At 44.0% G+C, this 26,640-nt stretch overlaps 1 protein-coding gene across 33 annotated transcripts in view; it reads left to right on the forward strand.

Moving 5' to 3' along the window:
* LOC114641392 (C-type lectin domain family 5 member A-like) overlaps positions 1 to 26,640 on the forward strand; it is a 1,576,682-nt gene that overhangs the window by 275,135 nt on the left and 1,274,907 nt on the right. For 24 of the 33 annotated variants that reach the window (XR_007934659.1, XR_007934660.1, XR_007934661.1 and 21 more), the window contains one exon: positions 25,803 to 25,907. The exons of 2 other annotated variants lie outside the window; for them this stretch is intronic. Coding sequence is in view for 24 of the 31 variants with exons in the window: in XM_051925951.1 (XP_051781911.1) it covers positions 25,814 to 25,907 (94 nt within the window). In the remaining 7 variants the exon portion in view is untranslated. Of the gene's footprint in view, positions 1 to 3,565; positions 3,671 to 25,802; positions 25,908 to 26,640 lie in introns of all 33 variants that reach the window. 7 more of the 33 variants (XM_051925952.1, XM_051925957.1, XM_051925960.1 and 4 more) reach the window with 1 other exon arrangement.

Below are 26,640 nucleotides of genomic sequence, written 5' to 3' on the forward strand. Positions count from 1 at the left end.
GAAGGGAGCATTAGTGCCACATTTCAAATCCCTGTTTCTTGTGGTTTCACGGGCCGTTCAGTTGTCATCTAGTTGCGAGTGTGTGACACAACCCCTCCCCCACCTCAGCCCAGACCTGTCGAGTCAGGCGACCCGAACTGAGAGGTCGAACAGCCGGGAGAGGGCATCAGTGTTGGCTTGGAGAATGCCACGGCAATAAAGATCGTGAACCTATAGGACACTCTTGATTACAAGTCAGCAAATCTTACCGCTACGCCACAGAAGCTGTTGTATCGTCCTTGAACCTTTTGTGAAAGTGTTTATTTGATCTTTGGACTTAAGGCTTCACACATTCTATAGTTTATGCTAACATTTTGTCAATTACTACTAAAATATGAAAAAGTTTCTGTTTTAACAATGTGTTTACACAGATTATTTTAGAAACGGAACACACATGAAATGCATGTGTTCCAAATAACGATCTATTATTTCCACTCTAAAACTCCAGCACTTCACTCCCAGATAATCAAGGCATGAGCTAGGAGAATTTTGTGCATGTTCTGCGGTGGTGGGGGATGGAATAGTAGGGTGCTTGCCTCAATCGGCACATTTACAGGACAAAAGACGCTGACAGAGAGGTGCGAACGAATTTAAGGTGGGCCGGATTCACAAGTTTTTTCATAGGTTCTGGTAATTCTAGTGTTAACAGGTTAATATGGTATATACAGTCCCTCGGCCGATGATTCGGTTTTATGACCAAATAGTCGATGAGGCCTTTTATCTCTTTAATCTCTCAAACGGACCCTGTCAATGGGCCAGTAATTTTAAGTGTGATGTGAGTATGAGCACCATTACTCAGTCTCCTGAGAGGAATTCCCGGAGGGAGGCCTCTCTGTTGTAATTTTGAGCTTGTGCTGATTGAGCCTTATCCATGTGTTCCTTTAATAATGGCCTAATCTTACCAAACCTATTGTGTAACTGTGCAGTATATTCCGATATTTTAGTAGATGGGAGTGCCTCACCTTCCCAACCTTCTTTTAGGATGTCCAAAATACCCCAGGGCTGCCATCCGTAAAAGAGTTCAAAAGGAGAGAAGTCCGTTGAGTCTTGTGGTACCTCCTGGTATGCAAAAAGGACAAGGGGAAGGAAATGGTCCCAGTTCCTTCCATCCTTGTTAACTACTTTGCGGAGCATCTGCTTAAGGGTTTGATTAAAACTCTCCACCAACCCATTCATCTGGAGGTGATATACCGAGGTTTTGAGATGCTTAATATGGAGTATCTTAGCGACTTCCCTGAACTTCTCTGGGGTGAAAGAGGTTCCCTGGTCTGTAAGGACCTCTTTAGGGATACCCAATCTTCCAAAGACCCCTACAAGTTCCTGAGTGATATTCTTTGCATTAGCACGGCCTCTGGTCATCGAGTAGAGTCGTCCACTATGACGAGAATGTATCCATGTCCTCTCGTCGAGGGTTCTAGGGAACCAACAAAATCGATACCAATTCGTTCAAATGGGATGTCTATAATGGGGAGAGGAATAAGTGGAGCATGGACCCTCTGGGGAATCAAGCAAAGTTGACAATCTGGGCAGGATGCACAAAATTGCCTGACCTTCTCATTTATTCCAGGCCAAAAGAAACAGAGTTTAATTCACTCCCACATTTTATTGGCCCCAAGGTGGGAGGCTATGAGGTGGGAATGTACCAGTTCACAGACCGCCCGCCGGTAGATCTTGGAACTAGGAGCAGTGACATTACCTCACCCTCGTGTTCCACTACTTGATACAACAGATCATTATTTAGTTCGAAGTGGGGCTCTTGTGGTATGGGATCTCGGAGGGGTTATCCATCTGCAGAGACTATTGCATTTTTAGTGAACTTCAGAGAGTCATTGTTACACTGTTCTCTCTTAAAGGAGGAAGGTGTTTGTTTAAACTGAAAGTACAATGCCTTGAGAGGATCATTGGCAATCTGAAGAGGCAGGACTTCATCCCCTCTTACCTCTCCAGGAAGTACTCCTACTACTGGGTTGGTCGAGGAGGTGTTGGTCTCTGGTCAGTGATGTCAGTGGAGCTACATGGCGTGGGGACAGCCAAGTCTGGGGAATCCCAGTCCACTATTAAGCCCAATCTATGTGAGGGAGTGGCCAATTCCATACAGCGTTTAATGTCCCGCCAGGTATCACAGGGAAAGGAGGGTTACCAACAAAGTTTTAGGAATGCCCTCCCAAGAGATGACACATTTGGCGGATCTATAATATCTGGTCTCTCCATGTATGCAGGTTAAACCAGTTATTGACCAATTTAACTATTGTGGTAGGACGAAGCAGTGAGCAACAACAGATATGTTGCTCCCGGTGTCCATGTTGGGGAAAGATAAGAGATTGGACACGGCACAATACCTTTCCCCTTTTGTCCAGGTACAATCCATCGGCTCGCTGTTGAGCAGGCCAACAGTGATGAAGTGCCCCAGTTTGCTGCACTTGAAGCAGTACAGGAGACTGGCGACCTTTTCTTTTGGTCTAACCGGAGGCTCAGAGTTGCATTGAAGGGGCTCAGAGTTCGCGATGCACGCCTGTCTGGCTAGACGAACAGACTGTTTGGACCTCTCTGCCTTGGAAGCCACCAGATGGTGCTCAAGCACCTCAGTAAGGCTATTCATGTTCTTATATGATTCTCTCCAAACCAGCTGGGTGAGGTGTTCAAGAAGTGCATTTAGAAGGGCCTTGCACAAGACTTGCTCTACTACCTGGAGGGCATCATTGATGTCTGGCCTCAGCCACCGCCCAATTTTGCCCCAAACCTCAAAGGCCTGTGCCAGTGCGGGCTTGTCTAGATCGAATTTCCACTTCTGCCATTCCCTCACCTGCTGGTCGAAAGTAACGCCGTATCGTTTCAGTAGTTCAGCCTTAAGGGTGTCATAGCGGCCTCCTCCTCATAGCCCTTGAACTACGGCGCGAGCATGTGCACCCACTGCAGCCTCAGCCACATATTGCATGTAACAGTGCACACAAACATTAACACTAGAATTACCAGTGCCTACGAAAAAACTCGTATATCCGGCCCACCGTAAATCCGTTCGCACCTCTCTGTCAGCATCTTTTGTCCTGTAAATGTGCCGATAAAGACATGCAGTAAGCAGCCTACTATTCCAATTCCCCACAGCCGCAAAATGTGCTCAAAGTTCACAGATGGATAGATGGATGAATGGATAGATAGATACACTACTTTGAAAGGGTTCCAAGAGAAACACAGCTGTATGAGGAATTTCAGAGTAACAGAAAAGTAATTCCAAGTGGTGAGAGACGTCGACATGGACAGTTAGTCTGCATAGAGGAGTGTGGTAGGAATGACAGCCTGGTTCATCTTATTAGCACCTTGGTAACACTTCACTGGATTGCTAAAAAAACAAAATCAAGCACCCCCCTTTTGTGGGAGAGGCACAAGGCTTTTCACAATATAACTTTGAGCTCCTACTTGTTTGTATTTGGTGATCTCTGCTTAGCTGAACTGCCTGAAGATATCAGAAGAACAACTGAATCCTGGATTAGAAATAACTGGAACTTCTTCTCTTTCAATCCTTCTGCAGCGTTCATAAAGATGGCTAACAAGATCAGAGTATCGGTGAAGCACACTGACGACTACTGTACCATAGAAGAATCACCACATGGCAGTGGAGCAGATGGTCACACAGGTAGGCGCTGTACACCTATGTTATATACTTTAAATAAATACAATTATTATTCTGTCAAGGCGGGAAAAGTAGGACTTTGATGTATTGTGGTGTTTTGAAGTGTAAGGAAGAGGAATGGCTGGCTGATGTTAATGAATGAATTGTCTGCTTCACCTTCTCATGATGAGCCATTTCAGTGAGATTCTCACTTTATTGGTCCCCTCTCTCTCTGAATTTTGAACCTTCATGTCGTTGAACAGTCTGCTCACTCTTTCTCGCTGTAAGGCACAGTTGTGCTCTTGTTTGTAATTTAGGCAAACGTTTTTAAAAGCTAAGGGTGAACTCGTCACAGCTCTCCCTGTTCGTGTCACACACTGGTAACTAAATCTGGGAAAGCCAAGTTTTGCTCGTCTGCTCAGAGTGCTAATTTAACATGGCAGAGAAGAAGCAGTTTGAGGGACATCAGGCATTTCCGGAGGTGCCCCATATTGTGTGGTAGGTGTTACTGTCACTCCCGGTTCAAGTGAGTAACTCCACCTCGAGTAGATTCATTTACTGATGCCGTGTCTTTACTCGCCGGTGGTCAGTGTTTGGTGTGCTCTGCCTCAGTTCACTTTGATCTTAGCCTCTTTGCTGTGTCCTCTACAATTTCATAAGGAAAAGTGTGACTCTGATGTGACAGATACGTCCACAAGAGATTCATATGAAGAACGAATCCTGTTCAGAGTGCGTTCAGTCACATGCACACAGGACGAGAAGTGAAGAGTGGAGGTTAGAGCTAGTGGTCCTCCTTCATGTTCAGGGGGAGTTTTAGAACGTGTCCAGCCCCAAGACCTTCAGATCCACAAAGAGAGAATGTGAGAGATGTTTTCAAGGAGAGGAGTAGCTTCTGGTAAGAGCATCACAGATGACTTTCAGGTGCAGGTCAGTGCCTTTTCTATATTGATGGATTTGAATATTACTGTTGATGTCCCGACTACTAGCTGTTCTCCACGCTGAGCTCGTTTTTTAAATTCTTCTATTATATCTGAATTTAAAACCATATACTCTAGTCTTGATATGTATGTCCAAAATAATAGTATTTATGATTCTGTCTTAGAATTTAATTCTTCTTGTAAAATGGTTTTAGACTCAATTGCTCCGCTCAAGATATGCAGTAATAAGGGAAGACCTGCTCCCTGGCTAAATGAAACTGCGCGACTGCTACGCCGCGCCTGTCGAACTATGTGGTCGAACATCCGGCACCGCCGTGAGTGGCAGCCTTTTCAGCAGCTCCGTGTATGACTGTATATGTATGTGTACTTTTCTACTTTTATTTTTCTATTTTTATTTATTGATCACTCCTACCACTTTATTTTATGTGGATTCCTTCCCTGGACACACTTACTTTTACAACGTGGGCATGGATTTTAACACGCCGAGACTCGCCTATTCAAGTACTCAACTTCGGGCGCTGAGAACAAATGCCAATGCCGGTGTGGTTCCATATTTACCCGACGAGGTAAGAAGGCGATATCGTGGCAGCAGAGCCGGCACTAAGCTAAAAAAGAAGCGGTTTGCGAGAAAGTGGCGTTTCAAGCCTTCGGTGCCTTCTGTGATTCTGGGGAATGTAAACTCAATCTCAAATAAGATCGACGAACTTGCTGCACTGGTGAAAAATGTCAGGACCTACAGAGAATGCAGTTTGTTGTGTTTTTGCGAAACCTGGCTAAATAACACCATCCCAGATGCCAACGTGGAGCTACCCGGGTTTAGCACAGTTAGAGCGGACAGAGATGCAAGTACCTGTGGTAAGCACAAAGGAGGAGGACTCGCTCTCTATGTTAATACACGGTGGTGTCACTCTGGACATGTTAACGTCAAAATCTCCACTTGCTGCAGGGATATCGAACTGTTGGCCGTAAGTTTACGTCCCTACTATTTGCCCAGAGAGTTTGGACATGTCATTGTTGTTATTGTATACATTCCTCCTCGGGCAGACGTGGAGTCAGCGAGTGACATCATCCATTCCGCTGTTGCTAAGTTACAAACGCAGCACCCTGAGACGCTTGTGCTAATCGCTGGAGACTTTAACCATGTGACGCTGGACAAAACATTACCTGCATTCTCCCAGTATGTGGACTGTAACACCCGGGGAAATAAGACTATTGATTTACTTTATGCAAACGTTAAAGATGCATACAGCGCCACTCCGCTGCCTGCGCTTGGGAAAGCAGATCATAACCTGGTTCTGCTTCAGCCTCACTATAAACCAAAAGTTAGAGTCCTACCTACAACCACACGATCATTCAGGAAGTGGACTCCGGAGGCTGAGAATACTCTGAGAGAATGTTTTGGAACTACAGACTGGGATATCCTGCAGGGATCACATAGTGAGAACATTGAGGAGGTTGTTGACTGCACTACTGACTACATCAACTTCTGTATGGACATTGTAGTTCCAGTAAGAACAGTACGCTGCTATGCTAACAACAAGCCATGGATTACAAGTGACATCAAGGGCCTTTTGAATCAGAAGAAAAGGGCTTTTAAAGACGGTGATCAGCATGAGCTCAAGCGCGTGCAGAAGGAACTCCGAGTCCAGCTCAGGGCGGCGAAGGAGCAGTACAGGAGAAAGCTGGAGCAGAAGTTGCAGAATAACAGCATGAAGGAAGTGTGGGATGGGATGAAGATCATCACTGGCTGCAGCTCGAAGCGGGGTACCACCATTGAGAGAGACGTGAAGAGAGCAAACCAAATGAACAACTTTTTTAACAGGTTTGACCACCCTAACCCACTCTTACTCTCACCTCGGAGTACTGCACCCTCCACACATCCTTCTGCTGATACCAGCATAGGAAAGACATCCCCACCCATAATTACAGCAGCGCAGGTGAGCAGAGAGCTGAGGAGACTTCGTGCCAGCAAAGCAGCGGGTCCAGATGGAGTATCGCCACGACTGCTGAAGGTCTGTGCATCGGAGCTGGGGGGTCCTCTACAGCGCATCTTCAACCTGAGCCTGGAACAGGGGAGAGTCCCGAGGCTTTGGAAAACATCTTGTATCACCCCAGTCCCAAAGGTATCACGTCCTAGTGAGCTGAATGACTTTCGGCCTGTTGCTCTGACATCACATGTGATGAAGACCATGGAGAGGCTGCTGCTTCACCACCTTAGGCCACAGGTTCAACACGCCCTTGACCCTCTGCAGTTTGCATATCAGTAGAAGGTGGGAGTGGAAGATGCCATCATCTATATGCTACACCGATCCCTCTCTCACTTGGACAGAGGCAGTGGTGCTGTAAGAATTATGTTTCTAGACTTCTCTAGCGCCTTCAACACAATCCAACCTCTGCTCCTTAGGGACAAACTGACAGAGATGGGATTAGATTCATACCTGGTGGCATGGATCGTGGACTATCTTAAAGACAGACCTCAGTATGTGCGTCTTGGGAACTGCACGTCTGACATTGTGGTCAGCAACACAGGAGCGCCACAAGGGACTGTACTTTCTCCGGTCCTGTTCAGCCTATATACATCGGACTTTCAATACAACTCGGAGTCCTGCCATGTGCAAAAGTTCGCTGATGACACTGCTATCGTGGGCTGTATCAGGAATGGGCTGGAGGAGGAGTATAGGGACCTAATCAATGACTTTGTTAAATGGTCCGACTCAAACCACCTACACCTGAACACCAGCAAAACCAAGGAGCTGGTGGTGGATTTTAGGAGGCCCAGACCCCTCATAGACCCAGTGATCATCAAAGGTGACTGTGTGCAGATGGTGCAGACCTAGAAATATCTGGGAGTGCAGCTGGATGATAAATTAGACTGGACTGCCAATACTGATGCGCTGTGCAAGAAAGGACAAAGCCGGTTATACTTCCTTAGAAGGCTGGCTTCCTTCAACATCTGCAATAAGATGCTGCAGATGTTCTATCAAACAGTTGTGGCGAGCGCCCTCTTCTACGCAGTGGTGTGCTGGGGAGGCAGCATTAAGAGGAAAGACGCCTCACGCCTGGACAAAACTGGTGAGGAAGGCAGGCTCTATTGTTGGCATGGAGCTGGACAGTTTAACATCTGTGGCAGAGCGAAGGGCGCTCAGCAGGCTCCTATCAATTATGGAGAATCCACTGCATCCACTAAACAGTATCATCTCCAGACAGAAGAGCAGCTTCAGCGACAGACTGCTGTCACTGTCCTGCTCCACAGACAGATTGAGGAGATCGTTCCTCCCCCCAAACTATGCGACTCTTTAATTCCACCAGGGGGGGTAAACGTTAATATTTAACATTATACATAGTTATTGTCTGTTTTTTTTTCACCTGTATTATTATCATTCTTTAATTTAATATTATTTATTGTATCAGTATGCTGCTGCTGAAGAATGTGAATTTCCCATTGGGATTAAGAGGAAAGCCAAGCAAAATGACACCTTTTATTGGCTAACTAGAAAGCTTACAATATGCAAGCTTTCGAGGCAACTCAGGCCCCTTCTTCAGGCAAGATGTAATCAACATCTTGCCTGAAGAAGGGGCCTGAGTTGCCTCGAAAGCTTGCATATTGTAATCTTTCTAGTTAGCCAATAAAAGGTGTCATTTTGCTTGGCTTTTCTCTACATTCATAATGGCTAACACGGTACAACACCCTAGTACCATTGGGATTAATAAAGTATCTATCTATCTATCTATCTATCTATCTATCTATCTATCTATCTATCTATCTATCTATCTATCTATCTATCTATCTATCTATCTATCTATCTATCTATCTATCTATCTATCTATCGAATGGTGTTGGAAAAAAGATGGACTGATTGTTTCTAAACAGATTTTTAGGACTTCTCTTTTCAATTTCCAGGCAGCCGTTAAGAAATCTAAACAAGATTTCTTTGCTGATTTAGTATCCCGTCATTCTAAGAATTCTAGGTGTTATTTAATTCAATTAATGCGGCCATTCAGCCTCATTCTGCGATGGGATTAAATAGCACTGTTCTTTCTTGTGAGTAGTTTCTATCATTCTTTGTGAGTAAAATTGATACAATCCGCTGTGGCATTGTTCCAGCTGGCTATGAACTTCCTACTGTTAATCATGGCATTGTCTTGGAATCCTTCGATCTTGTCTCACTTTCACAGCTAAAAAGTACTATTGCCACCATTAAACCAGCTCTCTGTCCTCTTGATATTGTTCCACCACGCCTTGTAGAGGAAGACTTTGATGTTTTGGGCCCATCTTTACTGGCCATTATCAATGATTCTATAAGTGAGGGGGTTGTGCCCTCTTTTTTTTTAACATGTTGTGGTGCGTCCCTATCTAAAAAAGGACGAATTAGATCCTGGAGTTTTAGCCAATTTTTGCCCGATTTCCCAATTGCCATTTCTGGCTAAAATATTAGAAAGAATTATTTACAATCAATTGGTTAATAATTTTAACTCCAATAATTTATTTGAGATCTACCAATCTGGCTTTAGGCGTTTTCATGGTGTTGAGACGGCCCTCCTGAAAGTATTCAATGACATCTCTCTTATTACTGACTCAGGTAATGCAGAAGTCCTTCTCCTCCTTGACCTGTCCACTGCCTTTGACACTATTACCCATGAGACATTGCTGATGCGGCTTGAACATCTTGTTGGGCCTAAAGGGGCTGCTCTAAACTGGTTCAGGTCACATCTAACTGGTTGATACTTTTCAGTGACTTTAAATTCCTCTTTTTCATCTACTGCTCCTCTTAAATGTGTTCCTCAGGGATCCATTTTGGGTCCTATTTTTTTCTCTATATACCTTCATCCTATTGGAGATATTTTTAGGAAGTTTAACATTTCTTTTCCCTGCTATGCTGATGACACTCAGGTTTATATTCCTGTCTGCAACTCTGCAATGAGTCAACTGCACAACTGTCTTTCTGAACTAAGATCCTGGATGGCTAATAATTTTGATCTGAATCAGAATAAAACGGAGGTGCTGATAGTGGGTCCATCAGATAAAGCCCAAATTGGTCTTGGACTTCTCGGCTCTTTCTCTGTCTTTTGCAAACCTCAAGTCTGTAATCTTGGTGTTATCTTTGACAGTAACCTCTCTTTTGAGAAACAAGTAAATTCTGTAGTCGTGTTGCTTTTTCCAGCTTCGTCTATTAGGTAAGATCAAAGCCTTTTTTATCTTCTAGGGATCTTGAGATAGCTACTCATGCGTTTATTTTTTCTCGCCTTGATTACTGCAACTCGCTGGATTCTGGGATTAGCAAATCCTTGATACACAGGTTACAGTTGGTCCAGAATGCTGCCACTCGCTATCTGGTTGGGGCAAGAAAGTCTGATTGTGTTTCTCCAATATTAGCCTCTTTACACTGGCCGCCTGTCAGTTTTCAAATTGATTTTAAAATCTTGTTGCTAGTTTTTAAATCTTTACATGGACTTGCTCCTGTCTATTTATCTGAATTGTGTGTTTTACACCAGCCATCCAGAGTGCTTAGATCTTCTGGTCAGTTGTCTCTTGTTGTCCCTCATACCAAGTGTACAACCAAGGGGGACAGACGGGGCTTTGGCAGCTGCTGCTCCTCGCCTGTGGAACTCTTTACCTCGTCACATAAAGGAGTCGTCTACAACTGAACTGTTAAAAACGAGATTAAAGACTCATTTCTATTCACTTGCATTCCGTGACCTTCAGTAATACTAATGGTTTCCTCATTGTGATTATGTAACATTACTTCTATTTATTTTTTATTTTATTTCTATTTATGTTAATTGTATGTTTTTCTCTTTTGTTCGATTATTGTAAAGCACTTTGGCCACAGCATTCCTATGTTGTTTTAAATGTGCTATATAAATAAAGTTGACATTGACATTGTACCTGAGCACGTCCTTCAGAGTTTGTCAAGAAATAAGTTTTAGGGTTACAAGCATGAGATGTATGAATGTCTTGTCCTGGCAAAAGATTTTAGAGATGTCAACTCATCTTTGATTAGCACTGTTGGTTATGAGAAAGACAGATGATGGATAATCATTCAGCTCAGGAACTCCAAGAAATGATCTTCAGAAATGGTCATTGGGGTGGTAGTGGTTTCTGAATTTCTGTATTTTTAAATACTTCAGGAGCCACTGATATCCTAGTAAAGTGCCCATTTTGTCCTAGCAGACGTGAAGAAAACTTCAATTTTTCAAATTGAATAAGGAACTACTACAAGTGTTGTCCCGTCAGTTCTCCAGCATTTATTTTCGATAGTGATCATTATATAATTATTATTTTTGCTACATGCCTTATGTTTAATTCTCCATAATCTCAGCCAGCATCAATAGCCTTGCGTGAGCAAGCACCTTGTTACATCAGCTTGAAATGTATACCTGCTGTCTCTTTTCCACTTCTTCAATAACATCATCATCACTCCTCAAGTTTGACCTTTGGAGTGGCACCTTTGAAATTACAAAATCTGAGAGAGGAAGATGTGGGCTGCAGGGTGGAATGAAAGAAAGAGCAGTTGTTCCAAGTTCACCTCCTCCATCTGAATGTGCGAGTGGAGGTTAACTGGCGGCCCTGATTGGCTCCACATGGCTGAGTGTGTCTTGCAGTGGCCTGGTCTGTTGGTTTATGCGTTGGTTAGTCTTACAGTCATCCAAACAATGGCAGCCGTTACATTTCATCTTTTTCTCTTTCATCTCAGTTTCTGAAGTTCCTGGCCAGGCAGAGCCGAGTGCTCTGTGAATTGTTTTCGTTCCTCTGCTCCATGGGTGAGTGAGGTTCATTGCCAGGTGCCTACTTTTTGACAAATGAGGTTCCCCTTCATCCATTTATTTTCTGAATCAGCTACTCCTGTATGAGATCAGCCCGTTTTTCAGAAGCACTGCACTAAAGGCCAGTGCCAGCCTTATCATAAACAGCCTCCCCTCACACCGCCACAGTGGCTCATGCAAGGCCACATCTCAGGGCCCGTGTGTCTGTGAGGCGTTAAAGAGACGGTGACAATGTGGAAACGTCATACAGAAAGTGAGCAGGCCAGGCTTGGGAGACGGCCATGCACTTGACTTGGACTCCATTTAGATTGAATTCCTGTCTTTAGCTGTGCAGTTAAACAGTATAGGAAGTGAAACATAAAATAATTTTGGAATTGAAAGAAGGATCATTTTCATTATGAGCACTTCATGTCTTCTTTTATCTATAAGTGTATTTTCTTCTTGAATTAAAAATGTAATTGAGGCACCGTTTATTTTTTTTTCTAGTACTTTTCTGATAACTTCAATTTCAACACCTGGGTGTCTTTGGCTCCTTGGCACTGCAGTTTCAGCCACGTTGGGCGTCTGGTTGGTGTGATGTGGAGATTCGTTCATTGATTGCATTTTTGATTTGCTTGTTTGTTTTAAATATTTGCACCATAAATGAACAAGATGTTCAAACATGGCCTGATATTTCATATCTAACACAAGTGTCTACTTTTTAGATGCTATCTGTCATGGACAAGGGCAGACTTGGTGAGGCCCTGGGCTTGATCTATTGTTTGAGTCCCTTTAGGAAAACCACAGAGAAACTAATATATAAAGTCAAAGATTAAGAGGTACCTAAACTTAAATACGCAGCAAATAAAAACAGAAACCAGTGTGGGAGAATGAAAGAGGTGTGTGGTGTGACCAACAGGAGGCATCCCAGACACAAGTGCTCAAACACAGTCAAGGGTGCAAATAAAGTGAATTTTATTACACCTTTTCAAGTTCTTTCTCCAAAACGAGTCCTCCAAACCACAATTTCCATTCTCTTCTACTCTCCTCCTGCCTTGTGCAAGTCTCCTGGAGTACTTCTGGTGCCACACGATTACACCTGTGGATGCACTTCTGAGTCAGGTGGAACCTCCTTACAGAGTGTGAATCCTCTCCCCTCAGCTCCCTCTCTGATGGTACTCACATACACTGGCAGGGCTGACCATCAGGACTACAATTCCCAAGGTGCCCTGCGGGTGTAGAGATGGCAGCTGTACCCAAGGGATGCTGCTACCTGGCATCCTGGGGGAATAGATGGTCCCAAGAGACAGTCTTTCCTTATCCCTCCATTCCATCTTCGTGGTCAGGAAAGACACCTGCAGACCACCCAACTGTGGCGCCTGTCTATCCAAATCCTTCCCCTATGGCTTCGTGTCCAGGTAGGCCATAAGGTAATGCCAGTCCATCCACCTTGGCACTGACAGTGGAGAGCAGCAAAAGGCACAAAAACATCATCTGTGACTCTGAACGACTCAGGACGAGGGACAGAGTATGCATTGTCAGTGCTTCGTATTCTACTGGACGGCCATCAGAGCACAGTATGTCATGTCTGATCATCAAACACAGAGAGAGACTCCGATCTGTCAGCTATCTGTTCTGAGGGAGCGAAAAGAGAAAGGGATGTGAAGGGAAACATATTTCAAAATGTTATTCTGCCAGTGTCATACTATCAGACAGTTTCAGGTGTTAAGGGAATATTTAAAAATAAATCCTAAAAATGAATGAAATAAAGATTACATAAAATGAAAACACATTCGCTTGTTTAGTTGGTCACCAGTTTGTAGACTGGAGTCCATTTTCTCAAGGTACTAGTAAATTTTCCCTTCACTGAGCCAAGTGACAGGTAAGTTAGTCTTAAAGAAACACAAAGACGTGACAAGTAAGCTGACAACAGCTGATGTTGTGAAATAATAATCTGGTGAGCCTGTGCTGAGGTCTGGACGTGGTCACCGACAAGAAAACATGTAATGAGGACACGGAACAGGAATGTCGATGTGACAACAGCAACTGGGAGTGAAGGGGAGACTAGTTAATGGCCCTGTTCATGGTGGGGCACCAGTGCAGGAAAGGAAAATGAACTTTAACTGACCACCAGAGACCACCAGATAATGTGGGAAGGAGGAGAGATTTAACTCGGCCATTGATCAAATCATTTAGGAAGGCTCCTTCTTTATTTACCTCACCTTCCTCTGTCGTAGGATGAGGGTCTCTGACTGTTAGATCAGTTTAAATGAAGGCCACTCGTTAAAGAAATAGAATAACAGAAAGTATTGATAAACACAAGGATTATAGAAATATGATAACTGAGTAACTAAAGAATGGTGATCTGTACCACAGGACCCTGCCACACTAGACAGATGAACATATAAGACAGAGAGAGGGTGGCTGTTCACTGCTCTTTAGAGTTTTCATTTATCTTGGCACACAGAACTAGTTTAACGATACCAAACGCCTCATGTATAACACTGTGCGTATAATTCACACGAAAACATGGTATACACCAACTTCCACATTCTTCCGCTCCATAACTCCCGGTCAGCATGAAAAGTAACACATGTGCATGTACCTGCCGCCCCACCCAGTCTCGTCCCAGAATTATACCTCTTTTAATATGCAAATCAATATACAGTAAATAGCCCTTAAGTTCAGCATTCTGTGAAAAGACAATGGCAAAAGAATTTCAGTGAATACCAAGTGGAGGCAAAGAAAAATGTACTATTTGTTGGTTTAAGCAGTGGTATAAACAACAAAAGGAAGTTGATCGAGTGACATAGAGTGTCAGAGAAACAGGAAAGTTCAAGTCTCAGTGAAAAGGCAAGTCGTAGCCCACCTTCTGAGTTTCATATGGAAGCTTATTAGGGTACTGAGAAAAGAAAAAAATAATAGTGACACAGTGCAAAAAAAAGCTCAAAATGTCAACTTTAATCTCGAAATTTCCACTTTAATCATGTGGTGTATTTTATCATTAAATTGGAACATCATAAACTTCATCTTAAAATAATTTAATTTGCTAGGTTCTCCATTCCCATCTTAATTAAAGTAGCACATTAAATGCTTCCTATTCTATGTGTTCTTCTATGTGCTCTACATGTGTGAATTACTATGTGATTCTTCAATGGGCTTTCTCTCACACCAACAGGACACAGAATACATTACATTAATTATATTACAGGTCTCTGAACAATTTAATTACTAAGATGAATACTTGATATCATTTTCATAATGCAATGAATTAAAGCATGTATTAAACAAGGGGGCACAGTGGCGCAGTGGTAGCAATGAGCTGGCGTTCAGAGATTGATCCTGCCTCCTTCAAGATGCTTGATGTGCCGTGTGCGACCCACAGTGAAATAATTTATTGTAGCACTACTGTCTCTTTCAAATGTACTAACCCCCAATTTTTTCTCCAAGTAACCAATTGTCACACAATAAGTTCTTTATAATGTAAAACCATCTCTAAGCTTAGAACACCTTTAAAAAACTTCAAAATGTCTTTTATTTTTTTATATTATTTATCTAGCATTAAGATAAAAGAAGTGGGAGTTCAGGGTGATGTTTCTAGATGGGTGCAGAATTGGCTCAGACACAGAAAGCAGAGGGTGATGGTGCGAGGAACCTCATCAGAACTGGCTGATGTTAAGAGTGGTGACCAGCAGGGGTCAGTGCTAGGGACACTGCTATCTTTAATATGTATAAATGATTTAGATAGGAATATGAGTAACAAGCTGGTTAAGTTTGCTGATGATACCAAGATAGGTGGATTAGCTTATAATTTGGAATCCGTTACATCATCACAGAAGGACTTGGATAGCATACAGGCTTGGGCAGATTTGTGGCAGATGAAATTTAATGTCAGTAAATGTAAAGAATTACACATAGGAAGTGAGGTCGGAAAATTGAGAGTACACCTTATGAGAAGGATTTAGGAGTCATAGTGGACTCTAAGCTATCAACCTTGCCACAGGGAGTACACAATCCACTGTATTTCTTTGTGCCAGTCCAAAGCCCAGATAAATGGGAGGATTACGTCAGGAAGGGCTTCCGATGTAAAACTTTGCCAAATCAATATGCGGACAACAATATAAATTTCCATACCGGATCGGTCGAGCCCAGGTTAACAACGACCGCCACCAGTACAGTTAGCCAACAGGTTGCTGGTGGAAATTGGGCTACTGTTGGCCGAAGAAGAAGAAGAAGGAGAAGAAGAGGGGGAGACGTGTCTGGAGGCAGGAGGAGAGGAGAAAAGTAAAGAGAGTGGAACTGAGGGTAGGAACTTTGAATGTTGGCAGTATGACTGGTAAGGGGAGAGAGTAGGCAGATATGATGGAGAGAAGGAAGGATGATATATTGTGCGTACAAGAGACTCAATGGAAGGGGAGTAAGGCCAGGTGGATCAGAGGTGGATTCAAATTGTTCTATCATGGTGTGAATGGGAGGAGAAATGGGGTAGGGGTTATTCTGAATGAACAGTATGTGAAGAGTGTTCTGGAGGTGAAAAGAGTGTCACACTGAGTGAGGATTATGAAGCTGGAAATTGGAGGTGTGAATGTTGTTAGTTCATATGCCCCGCAAGTTAGGTGTGTGATGAATGAGAGAATATTTTTAGAGTGAGTTGAACAGTGTACCTAAGGGACAGAAAGTGGTGATTGGAGCAGATTTCAATAGACATGTAGGTGAAAGGAACAGAGGAGACGAGGAGGTGATGCGTAGGTATGGTGTCAAGGAGAGGAATGAAGAAGGTCAGAGGATAGTGGATTTTGCCAAAAGGATGGACATGGCTGTGATGAATACGTATTTTAAGAAGAGGGAGGAACATAGGGTGACGTACAAGAGTGGAGGAAGATGCACACACGGAGATTACATCCTATGCAGAAGAGTCAATCTGAGGGAGATTGAAGACTGCAAAGTGGTGGCAGGGGAAAGTGTGGTTAAGCAGCATAGGATGGTGGTCTGTAGGATGATGTTGCAGATCAAGAAGAGGAAGAAAGTGAGGGCAGAGCCAAGGATCAAATGGTGGAAGCTGAAAATGGAAGTCTGCAAGTTTGAGTTTAGAGAGGATGTGGGACAGGCACTGGGTGGCAGTGAAGAGTCACCAGACAGCTGAGAAACTACAGCAGATGTAGTAAGGGTGACAGCAAGAAGGGTGCTTGGCATTTAGACAGATGAAGGAAGAAAAGGAAACCTGGTGGTGGAATGGGGATGTGCAGGAGTGTATACAGAGGAATAGGACGGCAAAGAAGAAGTGGGATAGTCAGAGAGATGCAGATAGTAGGCAAGAGTCCAGGGAGATAAGGCGCAAGGTGTAGAGAGAGGTGGCAAAGGATAAAGAAAAGGCGTATGATGAGTTGTATGAGACGCTGGACACTAAGGAGGGAGAAAAGGACCAGTAGGCTAAACAGAGAGGCTGAGATGCGAAAGATGTGCAGCAGGTTAGTGTGATAAAGATAAAGATGGAAACGTACTCACAAGCAAGGAGAGTGTGTTGAGCAGATGGGAACACTACTTTAAGAGGCTGATGAATGAAAAGAGAGAGAAGAGGCTGAATGATGTGGAGATAGTGAATAAGGAAGTGCAACAGATTAGCAAGGACGAAGAAAGGACAGCGAGGAAGAGGATGAAGAATGGAAAGGCCGTTGATCCAGATGACATACCTGTGGAAGAATGGGGGTGTTTAGGAGAGATGGCAGTGGAGTTTTTAACCAGATTATTTAATGGATTCTTGGAAAGTCAGAGGATGCATGAGGAGTGGAGAAGAAGTGTACTGGTGCCGATATTTAAGAATAAGGGGATGTGCTGGACTGTAGTAACTACAGTCTACAGCATGGAAGTTATGGAAAAGAGTAGTGGAAGCTCAGTTAAGAAGTGAGGTGATGGTTAGTGAGCAGCAGGATGGTTTCATGCCAAGAATGAGCACCACAAATGCAATGTTTGCTCTGAAGATGTTGATGGAGACGTTTAGAGAAGAGCACAATGAGTTGCAGTTCGTCTTTGTAGACCTGGAGAAAGAATATGACAGGGTGCCTCGAGAGGAGCTGTGGTATTGTATGAGGAAGTCGGGAGAGGCAGAGAAGTACATAAGAGTTATACAAGATATGTATGAGGGAAGTGTGACTGTGGTGAGGTCTGCAGTAGGAGTGATGGAGGTGGGATTATTACATCAGGGATCGGCTTTGAGCCCTTTCTTATTTGCAATGGTGTTGGATAGGTTGACAGATGAGATTAGACAGGAGTCCCCGTGGACTATGATGTTTGCTGATGACATTGTGATCTGTAGTGATAGTAGGGAGCAGGTTGAGGAGTCCCTGGAGAGGTGGAGATATGAGAGGAGAGGAATGAAGGTCAATAGGAACAAGACAAAATACATGTGTGTGAATGAGAGGGAGATCAGTGGAATGGTGAGGATGCAAGGAGTAGAGTTGGTGAAGGTGGATGAGTTTAAATACTTGGGATCAACAGTACAGAGTAATGGGGAGTGTGGAAGAAAGGTGAAAAAGAGAGTGCAGGCAGGATGGATTGGGCGGAGAAGAGCGTCAGGAGTGATTTGTGACAGACGGGTATGAGCAAGAGTGAAAGAGAAGGTCTACAGGATGGTAGTGAGACCAGCTATGTTATATGGTCTGGAAACGGTGGCACTGACCAGAAAGCAGGCGACAGAGCTGGATGGAGCAGAGTTAAAGATGCTAAGATTTGCATTGGGTGTGACGAGGATGGACGGGATTAGAAATGAGGACATTAGAGGGTCAGCTCAGCTTGGACGGTTGGGAGACAATGTCAGAGAGGCGAGATTGCATTGGTTTGGACATGTGCAGAGGAGAGATGATGAGTATATTGGAAGAAGGATGTTAAGGATAGAGCTACCAGACAAGATAAAAAGACAAAGGCCTAAGAGAAGGTTTATGGAAGTGGTGAGATAGGACATGCAGGTGATAGGTGTAACAGAACAAGATGCAGATGACTGAAAGATATGGAAGAAGATGATCCACTGTGGCGACCCCTAATGGGAGCAGCCAAAAGAAGAAAAAGAAGTGGACTCTAAGCTATCGACTTCCTGACATTGTTCAGAAGCCATTAACAAGGCAAACGAAATGTCAGGTTATATAGCGCCTTGATGTGTGGAGTTCAAGTCACAGGAGGGTCTGCTCAACCTTTATAACCCACTGGTGAGGCCTCATCTGGAGTACTGTGTGCAGTTTTGGTCTCCAGGCTACAAAAAGGACAAGCGGCACTAGAAAAGGTCCACAGAAGAGGCTGATTCCAGGACTACAGGGGATGAGTTATGAGGAAAGATTAAAAGAGCTGAGCCTTTACAGTTTAAGAAAATGGAGATTACAAGTAGACAAGATTGATGTGTTTAAAATTGTAAAGGGAATTAGTACAGTGGATCGAGACTGTTATTATAAAATGATTTCATCAAGAACACGGGGACACAATTGGAAACTTGTTAAAGGGTAAAGTTTGCACAAACATTAGGAAGTTTTTGTTTACGCAAAGAATGATAGACACTTGGAATAAGCTACCTAGTAGTGTGGTAGACAGTAAGACTTTAGGGACTTTCAAAACTCGACATGATGCTTTTTTTAGAAGAAATAAGTGGAATGGACTGGCGAGCTTTGTTGGACTTAAGGGACTGTTCTCATCTACAGTGATTTAAAGTCCTAATGTTCTATATCTTTGTAGTACATGTTTAATTATTCCATCCATCTATCTGTCCATGATCAGCATGAGCTTAAGCGCATGCAGAAGGAACTCTGAGTCCAGCTCAGGGCGGCAAAGGAGCAGTACAGGAGAAAGCTGGAGCAGAAGTTTCAAAATAACAGCATGAAGGAAGTGTGGGATGGGATGAAGATCACCACTGGCTGCAACTCGAAGCAGGGTACCACCATCGAGAGAGACGTGAAGAAAGCAAACCAGATGAACAACTTTTTTAACAGGTTTGACCACCCTAACCCACTCTCACCTCAGAGTACTGCACCCTCCACCCATCCTTCTGCTGATACCAGCATAGGAGAGAGTTTACCCCAACCCACAATTACAGCAGCCCAGGTAAGCAGAGAGCTGAGGAGACTTTGTGCCAGCAAAGCAGCGGGTCCAGATGGAGTATCGCCACGACTGCTGAATGCCTGTGCGTTGAAGCTTGGGAGTCCTCTACAGTGCATCTTCAACCTGAGCCTGGAACAGGGGAGAGTCCCGAGGCTTTCGAAAACATCTTGCATCACCCCAGTCCCAAAAGTATCACATCCTAGTGAGCTGAATGACTTCCGGCCTGTCGCTCTGACGTCGCATTTAATGAAGACCATGGAGTGGTTGCTGCTTCACCACCTGAGGCCACAGGTCCAACACGCCCTTGACTCTCTGCAGTTCGCATACCAGGAGAAGGTGGGAGCGGAGGATGCCATCATCTACATGTCTACACCGATCCCTCTCCCACTTGGACAGATGCAGTGGTGCTGTAAGAATTATGTTTCTGGACTTCTCAAGTGCCTTCAACACCATCCAACCTCTGCTCCTTAGGGACAAGCTGACAGAGATGGGAATAGATTCATACCTGATAGCATGGATTGTGGACTATCTTACAGACAGACCTCAGTATGTGCGTCTTGGGAACTGCAGGTCTGACATTGTGGTCAGCAACACAGGAGCGCCACAGGGGACTGTACTTTCTCCAGTCCTGTTCAGCCTATATACATCGGACTTCAAATACAACTCGGAGTCCTGCCACGTGCAAAAGTTCACTGACGACACTGCTATCGTGTGCTGCATCAGGAGTGGGCAGGAGGAGAGGTATATGAAACTAATCAAGGACTTTGTTAAATGGTACGACTCAAACCACCTACACCTGAACAACCAGCAAAACCAAGGAGCTGGTGGTGGATTTTAGGAGGCTCAGACCCCTCATAGACCCCGTGATCATCAGAGGTGACTGTGTGCAGAGGGTACAGACCTGTAAACACTTGGGAGTGCAGCTGGATGATAAACTGGACTGGACTGCCAATACTGATGCTCTGTTTTAAGAAAGGACAGAGCCGACTATACTTTCTTTGAAGGCTGGCGTCCTTCAACATCTACAATAAGATGCTGCAGATGTTCTATCAGACGGTTGTGGCGAGCGCCCTCTTCTACGCGGTGGTGTGCTGGGGAGGCAACATAAAGAAGAGGGACGCCACACGCCTGGACAAACTGGTGAGGAAGGCATGCTCTATTCTTGGCATGGAGGTGGACAGTTTGACATCCGTAGCAGAGCTACGGGCGCTGAGCAGACTCCTGTCAATCATGGAGAATCCACTGCATCCACTGAACAGGATCATCTCCAGACAGAGGAGCAGCTTCAGTGACAGACTGCTGTCACCGTCCTGCTCCACTGACAGACTGAGGAGATCATTCCTCCCCCACACTATGCGACTCTTCAATTCCACCCGGGGGGGTAAACGTTAACATTATACAAAGTTATTGTCTGTTATACCTGCATTGTTATCACTGTTTAATTTAATATTTTCTTTATCAATATGCTGCTGCTGGAGTATGTGAATTTCCCCTTGGGATTAATAAAGGGCGGTCCAGGTCAATGTACTACAGACGGAACTGCCGTCCTGTGGCCATGGGGATCATGGCTGTACAGGGGAAGATCTGTTGCCTCAGGAAGTTATAATCATCAAACCTTCCAAAAGGGAGATTTCACAGAAGTTCCAGTGAATCAGTGTTGCCGTGTGTTTGAAGCAGAATAGGAAAAACGTTGGGTCATCCAGACGATTCATTTTCAAATCCCAGGGATGCGCAATGACAGGCGCACCAGCAGTAGCCTAATTTTTCTTCTCTGGTAGTGGGATATTATGTGTATATTGGGGATCCATTAGTGCAAGACCCCATTTCTGGTACCATGTGATGCACAAGCTACTATCTATCTATCTATCTATCTATCTATCTATCTATCTATCTATCTATCTATCTATCTATCTATCTATCTATCTATCTATCTATCTATCTATCTATCTATCTATCCATCCATCCATCCATCCATCCATCCATCGTCACATCAGTATCAACAAGCATACAGCACACGGCAGGAGCAATCCCTGAACGGGGCACCAGCTCATCACTAGCGCTGCACCACCTTGCCCACACATTTAATTATTAACAGTATACATTACTAGTGGACTTAAGCCCTGCTCGCTTCGCTAGCCAAACCCCCTTGCCTGCGCTATGCGCCAGCCACTTCGTGTCTCTGCTGCTCGTATTGTGAAGAGGGAGGCTGAATGCACCCCAAGGAGATGCGGCCGCTCCTCCAAATCCCCATCTTAAATGATGATACAATGGGAAACAGATAGTTTTTTTTTACTTCCTCTTTGCTCGATCAGCTGCTGGCTTGCTGCCGCTGCCGCCGCTGCCAACACTGCTGCTGCTGCTGCTTGATGTACATCTCGCGCAGCGCTTCGAACATTTAAAAATCTATAAAGCACTTGTCTTTGTCATTTATTTCTGGCCCCGGATGTGGTTAAATCTGTTGGCACAAAATCTTGCCTCACAGGATGTGAGTTCTTGATATTTGAGTTTATAATTTAAAAACAGAATAAGAATCTTAAATTCTAACAACATCACATTAAAGTTAGATACATTCTGAAAAGAAAGATACCAAACATATATATGTAGGTTTTAAAATAAACCTGAATTAAAGAGTGACAAAAAACTTTACATAAAAACATCACATAAAATCATTGCACAAAATTGTCACACTTTTAGGCTTAGGATTTTATATATAGTGTAGATTTAAATGAAATTAAAAATTTATCTGTATAATGCAATATATACACTTTACTGCATTTTATCTTAGAAGATAACGCTTGGAAATCTAAATCGACTTAGAAGGCAGTCGTCATCATCTGTAAATTTGTGCTCTTCTATTGAATTGTTGCAGTAGGATGAAACGGCAAGCAACGACAGACATGTTGCTCCCGGAGTCAAACATAGCGATCACCCGGTGTCCATTCACTAACACCACTTCCATGTTGGGGAATGATAAGGGATTGGACATGGCACAATACCTTTCTCCTTTTGTCCAGGTACAATCCATCGGCTCGCTGTTGAGCGGGCAAGCAGTGATGATGTGCCCCAGTTCGCCGCACTTGAAGCAGTGTGGGAAACTGGGGACCTTTTGTTTTGGTTTAACCGGAGGCTCAGAGTTCCGTTGAAGGTGATCTGGGTTCGCAACACGCGCCTGTTTGGCTAGACGAGCACACCATTCAGACCTCTCCGCCTTGGAAGCCACCAGATGGCACTCAAGCACCTCAGTAAGGCCATTCATGTTCTTATATGATTCCCTCCAAACCAGCTGGGCGAGGTGGTCAGGCACAGCATTTACAAGGGCCTCGCATGAGACTTGTTCTACTACATGGCGGTCATTGTTGATGTCTGGCCTCAGCCACTGCCCAATTTTGCCCCAGATCTCAAAGGCCTGTGCCCGTTCAGGCTTGTCTAGATCAAATTTCCACTGCCGCCATTCCCACACCTGCTGGTCGGAAGTAATGCCGTAGTGCTTCAGTATTTCAGCCTTAAGGGTGTCATAGTCGGCGGCCTCCTCCTCATGGAGGTCATAATAAGCACGTTGCGCGTCACCCTTGAGGTACGGCATGAGTATGTGCACCCACTCTGGCCTCAGCAACATATTGTGTGTAACAGTGCACTCAAAGATTAAAAGGTGTGACTCGATATCATCTCCCTCTGCTAAGACCACTAGTGGATGGGCTGGAGGTCGAGCGGCTTCCGGTTTTACTGCTTCTGCAGCGAGGAGTCGGGCCTCCGTCTTCGCCAGCTTTGTCCATGTCTCGCCCAGTTGGACTTTGATGGTCTGGAGCTCTGTCTAAAATGGTACTCAATACTGAATTCAAGTCTTGCTCTTCGGACATGATGCGAGCAAAGTATCGTGCTGACTATGCCAGTCTGTAATAAATCAAGAGACACAAGACAGTTAAAGAGTTGGGGAGCCTCCCCACATACTGGCCGTTAGTTCCAGTTCAAGGCTGCCAGAGTCAAAGTTACACAATAAATACACATTTGACAAGAGAGTATGTGTTCTTGGAGCTTTTATAGAGGAGGCTTAATGAAAACAGGAAATAGGCTGACGGAAATGACGGAGGTTGGAGAATTGTCGGAGATGATGTCAGAAGGAAGCTGGAGGTGCAATGAACTTAATGGAGCGATTTGGTGTTATTATTTGTTTTTCTCTGAATTCACTGTTGTAATCTTCTTTATTTATTTATCTGGTTTGTACAATGCTATATACTGTATGTCCTGCCATTCTTTCTTATATTCTGTAAGTGCCTTGAGCATGGGAAAGGCGCTATTTAAATAAAATGTATTATTATTATTATTATTATTATTATTATTATTATGATTATTATTAAGATCGGAGCCATTTCTTGCAGTAAGGCTTTTTATTCTGTTGTTTTTCTGTGGGTGTGAAGGAGAAGAGAGCATTAGTGTCGCATTCTGAATCCCCGTTTCTTGTGGTTTCACGCGTGATTGGACCGTTCGGCTGTCCACTAGTCACGTGTGTGTGACAGTATGTGTGTGTGTGTGTGTGTGTGTGTGTGTGTGTGTGTGTGTGTGTGTGTGTGTGTGTGCGCATACACACTCTACACACTCACCTTCACTTGCATCTCCTTCATTATTGTACAGTTCTGTCACTGCTTATATACAGTTCATCCAGAAAGTATTCACAGCACATCACTTTTTCCACATTTTGTTATGTTACAGCCTTATTCCAAAATGGATTCAAATTCTTTTTTTTCCTCAGAATTCTACACACAACACCGCATAATGACAATGTGAAAAAAGTTAACTTGAGGTTTTTGCAAATTTATTAAAAACAAAAAGCTGAGAAATCCCATGTCCATAAGTATTCACAGCCTTTGCTCAATACTTTGTTGATGCCCCTTTGGCAGCAATTCCAGCCTCAAGTCTTTTTGAATATGATGCCACAAGCTTGGCACACCTTTCCTTGGCCAGTTTGGCCCATTCCTCTTTGCAGCACCTCTCAAGCTCCATCAGGTTGGATGGGAAGCGTTGGTGCACAGCCATTTTAAGATCTCTCCAGAGATGTTCAATCGGATTCAAGTCTGGGCTCTGGCTGGGCCACTCAAGGATATTCACAGAGTTGTCCTGAAGCCACTCCTTTGATATCTTGGCTGTGTGCTTAGGGTCGTTGTCCTGCTGAAAGATGAACCGTTGCCCCAGTCTGAGGTCAAGAGCGCTCTGGAGCAGGTTTTCATCCAGGATGTCTCTGTACATTGCTGCAGTCATCTTTCCCTTTATCCTGACTAGTCTCCCAGTCCCCACAGCATGATGCTGCCACCACCATGCTTCACTGTAGGGATGGTATTGGCCTGGTGATGAGCGGTGCCTGGTTTCCTCCAAACCAAACATTTTTGAATAAGGCTGTAACATAACAAAATGTGGAAAAAGTGATGCGCTGTCAATACTTTCCGGATGTACTGTAGATACAGTGTGTTTAGTAAAGGTCCCCCTCTTTAAAATATTCACATTTTGTGGCTTTGCAGCCTGAAAATGACGACACACACAAAAAATATTCCTCCAGTATTTACTCAATGTAACGTATAACAGCCAAGTGAAAAATAAAATAGCAACGGTTCATAAAAAATAAATAAAAATAAAAAACCAGAATCCCGCGCTGGTGAAAGGATAACCCCCTGTGTGTCAGGACTTTTTCAAACCCCCTTTAGCTTTGATGCCAGCCCTGAGTCTGTTGTGATCCTTCTGTACCCACTGTGCCCATCTGGTCTGTGTGATATTCGTCTTTACTGTCCACACTCAGTCAGACTGGATGGTGACCACTGGTGGACTGCAGTCTTCAAGTCACTCCACAGATGTTCAGTCAGGATTCTATTCTATACACACTGTAGACAGACAGACAGACAGACAGACAGACAGACAGACAGACAGACAGACAGACAGACAGACAGACAGACAGACAGACAGATAGATAGATAGATAGATAGATAGATAGATAGATAGATAGATAGATAGATAGATAGATAGATAGATAGATAGATATCTGCACTACTATGACAGGTTTACAAGAGAGACACAGCTGTAGGAGGAATTCCAGTGTAGCAGTAAAGTAATTCCAAGTGATGAGAGATGTCTTCATGGACAGTTAGCCTGCAGTGAGGAGTGTGGTAGGAATGACAGCCTGGTTCATCTTATTGGCACCTTGGTAACACTTCACTGATTTGATAAAACACTAAATCACGTGCCCCCCTTTTGTGGGACAGGCACAAGGCTTTTCACAATATAACTTTGAGCTCCTACTTGTTTGTATTTGGTGATCTCTGCTTAGCTGACCTGCCTGAAGATATCAGAAGAACAACTGAATCCTGGATTAGAAATAACTGGAACTTCATTCTCTTTCTATCCCTCTGCAGCGTTCATAAAGATGGCTGACAAGATCAGAGTATCGATGAAGCACACTGACGACTACTGTACCATAGAAGAATCACCACATGGCAGTGGAGCAGATGGCCACACAGGTAGGCGCTGTACACCTACTTTATATATTTAAAATAAATATAATTATTATTATTCTGTCAAGGCAGACAAAGTAGGACTTAGATGTATTGTGGTGTTTTGAAGTGTAAGGAAGAGGAATGGATGGCTGACGTTAATGAATGAATTGTCTTCTTCACCTTCTCACGATGAGCCATTTCAGTGAGATTCCCAGTTTATTGGTCCCCTCTCTCTGTGAATTTTGAACCTTCATGTCGTTGAACAGTCTGCTCACTCTTTCTCGCTGTAAGGCACAGTTGTGCTCTTGTTTGTAATTTAGACAAACGCTTTTAAAAGCTAAGAGTGAACTCTTCACAGCCCTCCCTGTTCGTGTCACACACTGGTGACTAAATCTGAGATAGCCAAGTTTTGCTCGTCTGTTCAGAGTGCTAATTTAACATGGCAGAGAAGAAGCAGTTTGAGGGACATCAGGCATTTCCAGAGGTGCCCCATATTGTGTGGTAGGTTTTACTGTCACGCCAGGTTCAAGTGAGTAACTCCACCTCGAGTAGATTCATTTACTGATGGCATGTCTTTACTCGCCGGTGGTCAGTGTTTGGTGTGCTCTGCCTCAGTTCACTTTGATCTTCGCCTCTTTGCTTTGTCCTCTACAATTTCATAAAGAAAAGTGTGACTCTGATGTGACAGATACGTCCACAAGAGATTCATATGAAGAACGTATTCTGTTCAGAGTGCGTTCAGTCACATGCACACAGG

Source organism: Erpetoichthys calabaricus, chromosome 4 (genome assembly GCF_900747795.2).
Source record: "Erpetoichthys calabaricus chromosome 4, fErpCal1.3, whole genome shotgun sequence".
NCBI classification, from domain to species: Eukaryota; Metazoa; Chordata; class Cladistia; order Polypteriformes; family Polypteridae; genus Erpetoichthys; species Erpetoichthys calabaricus.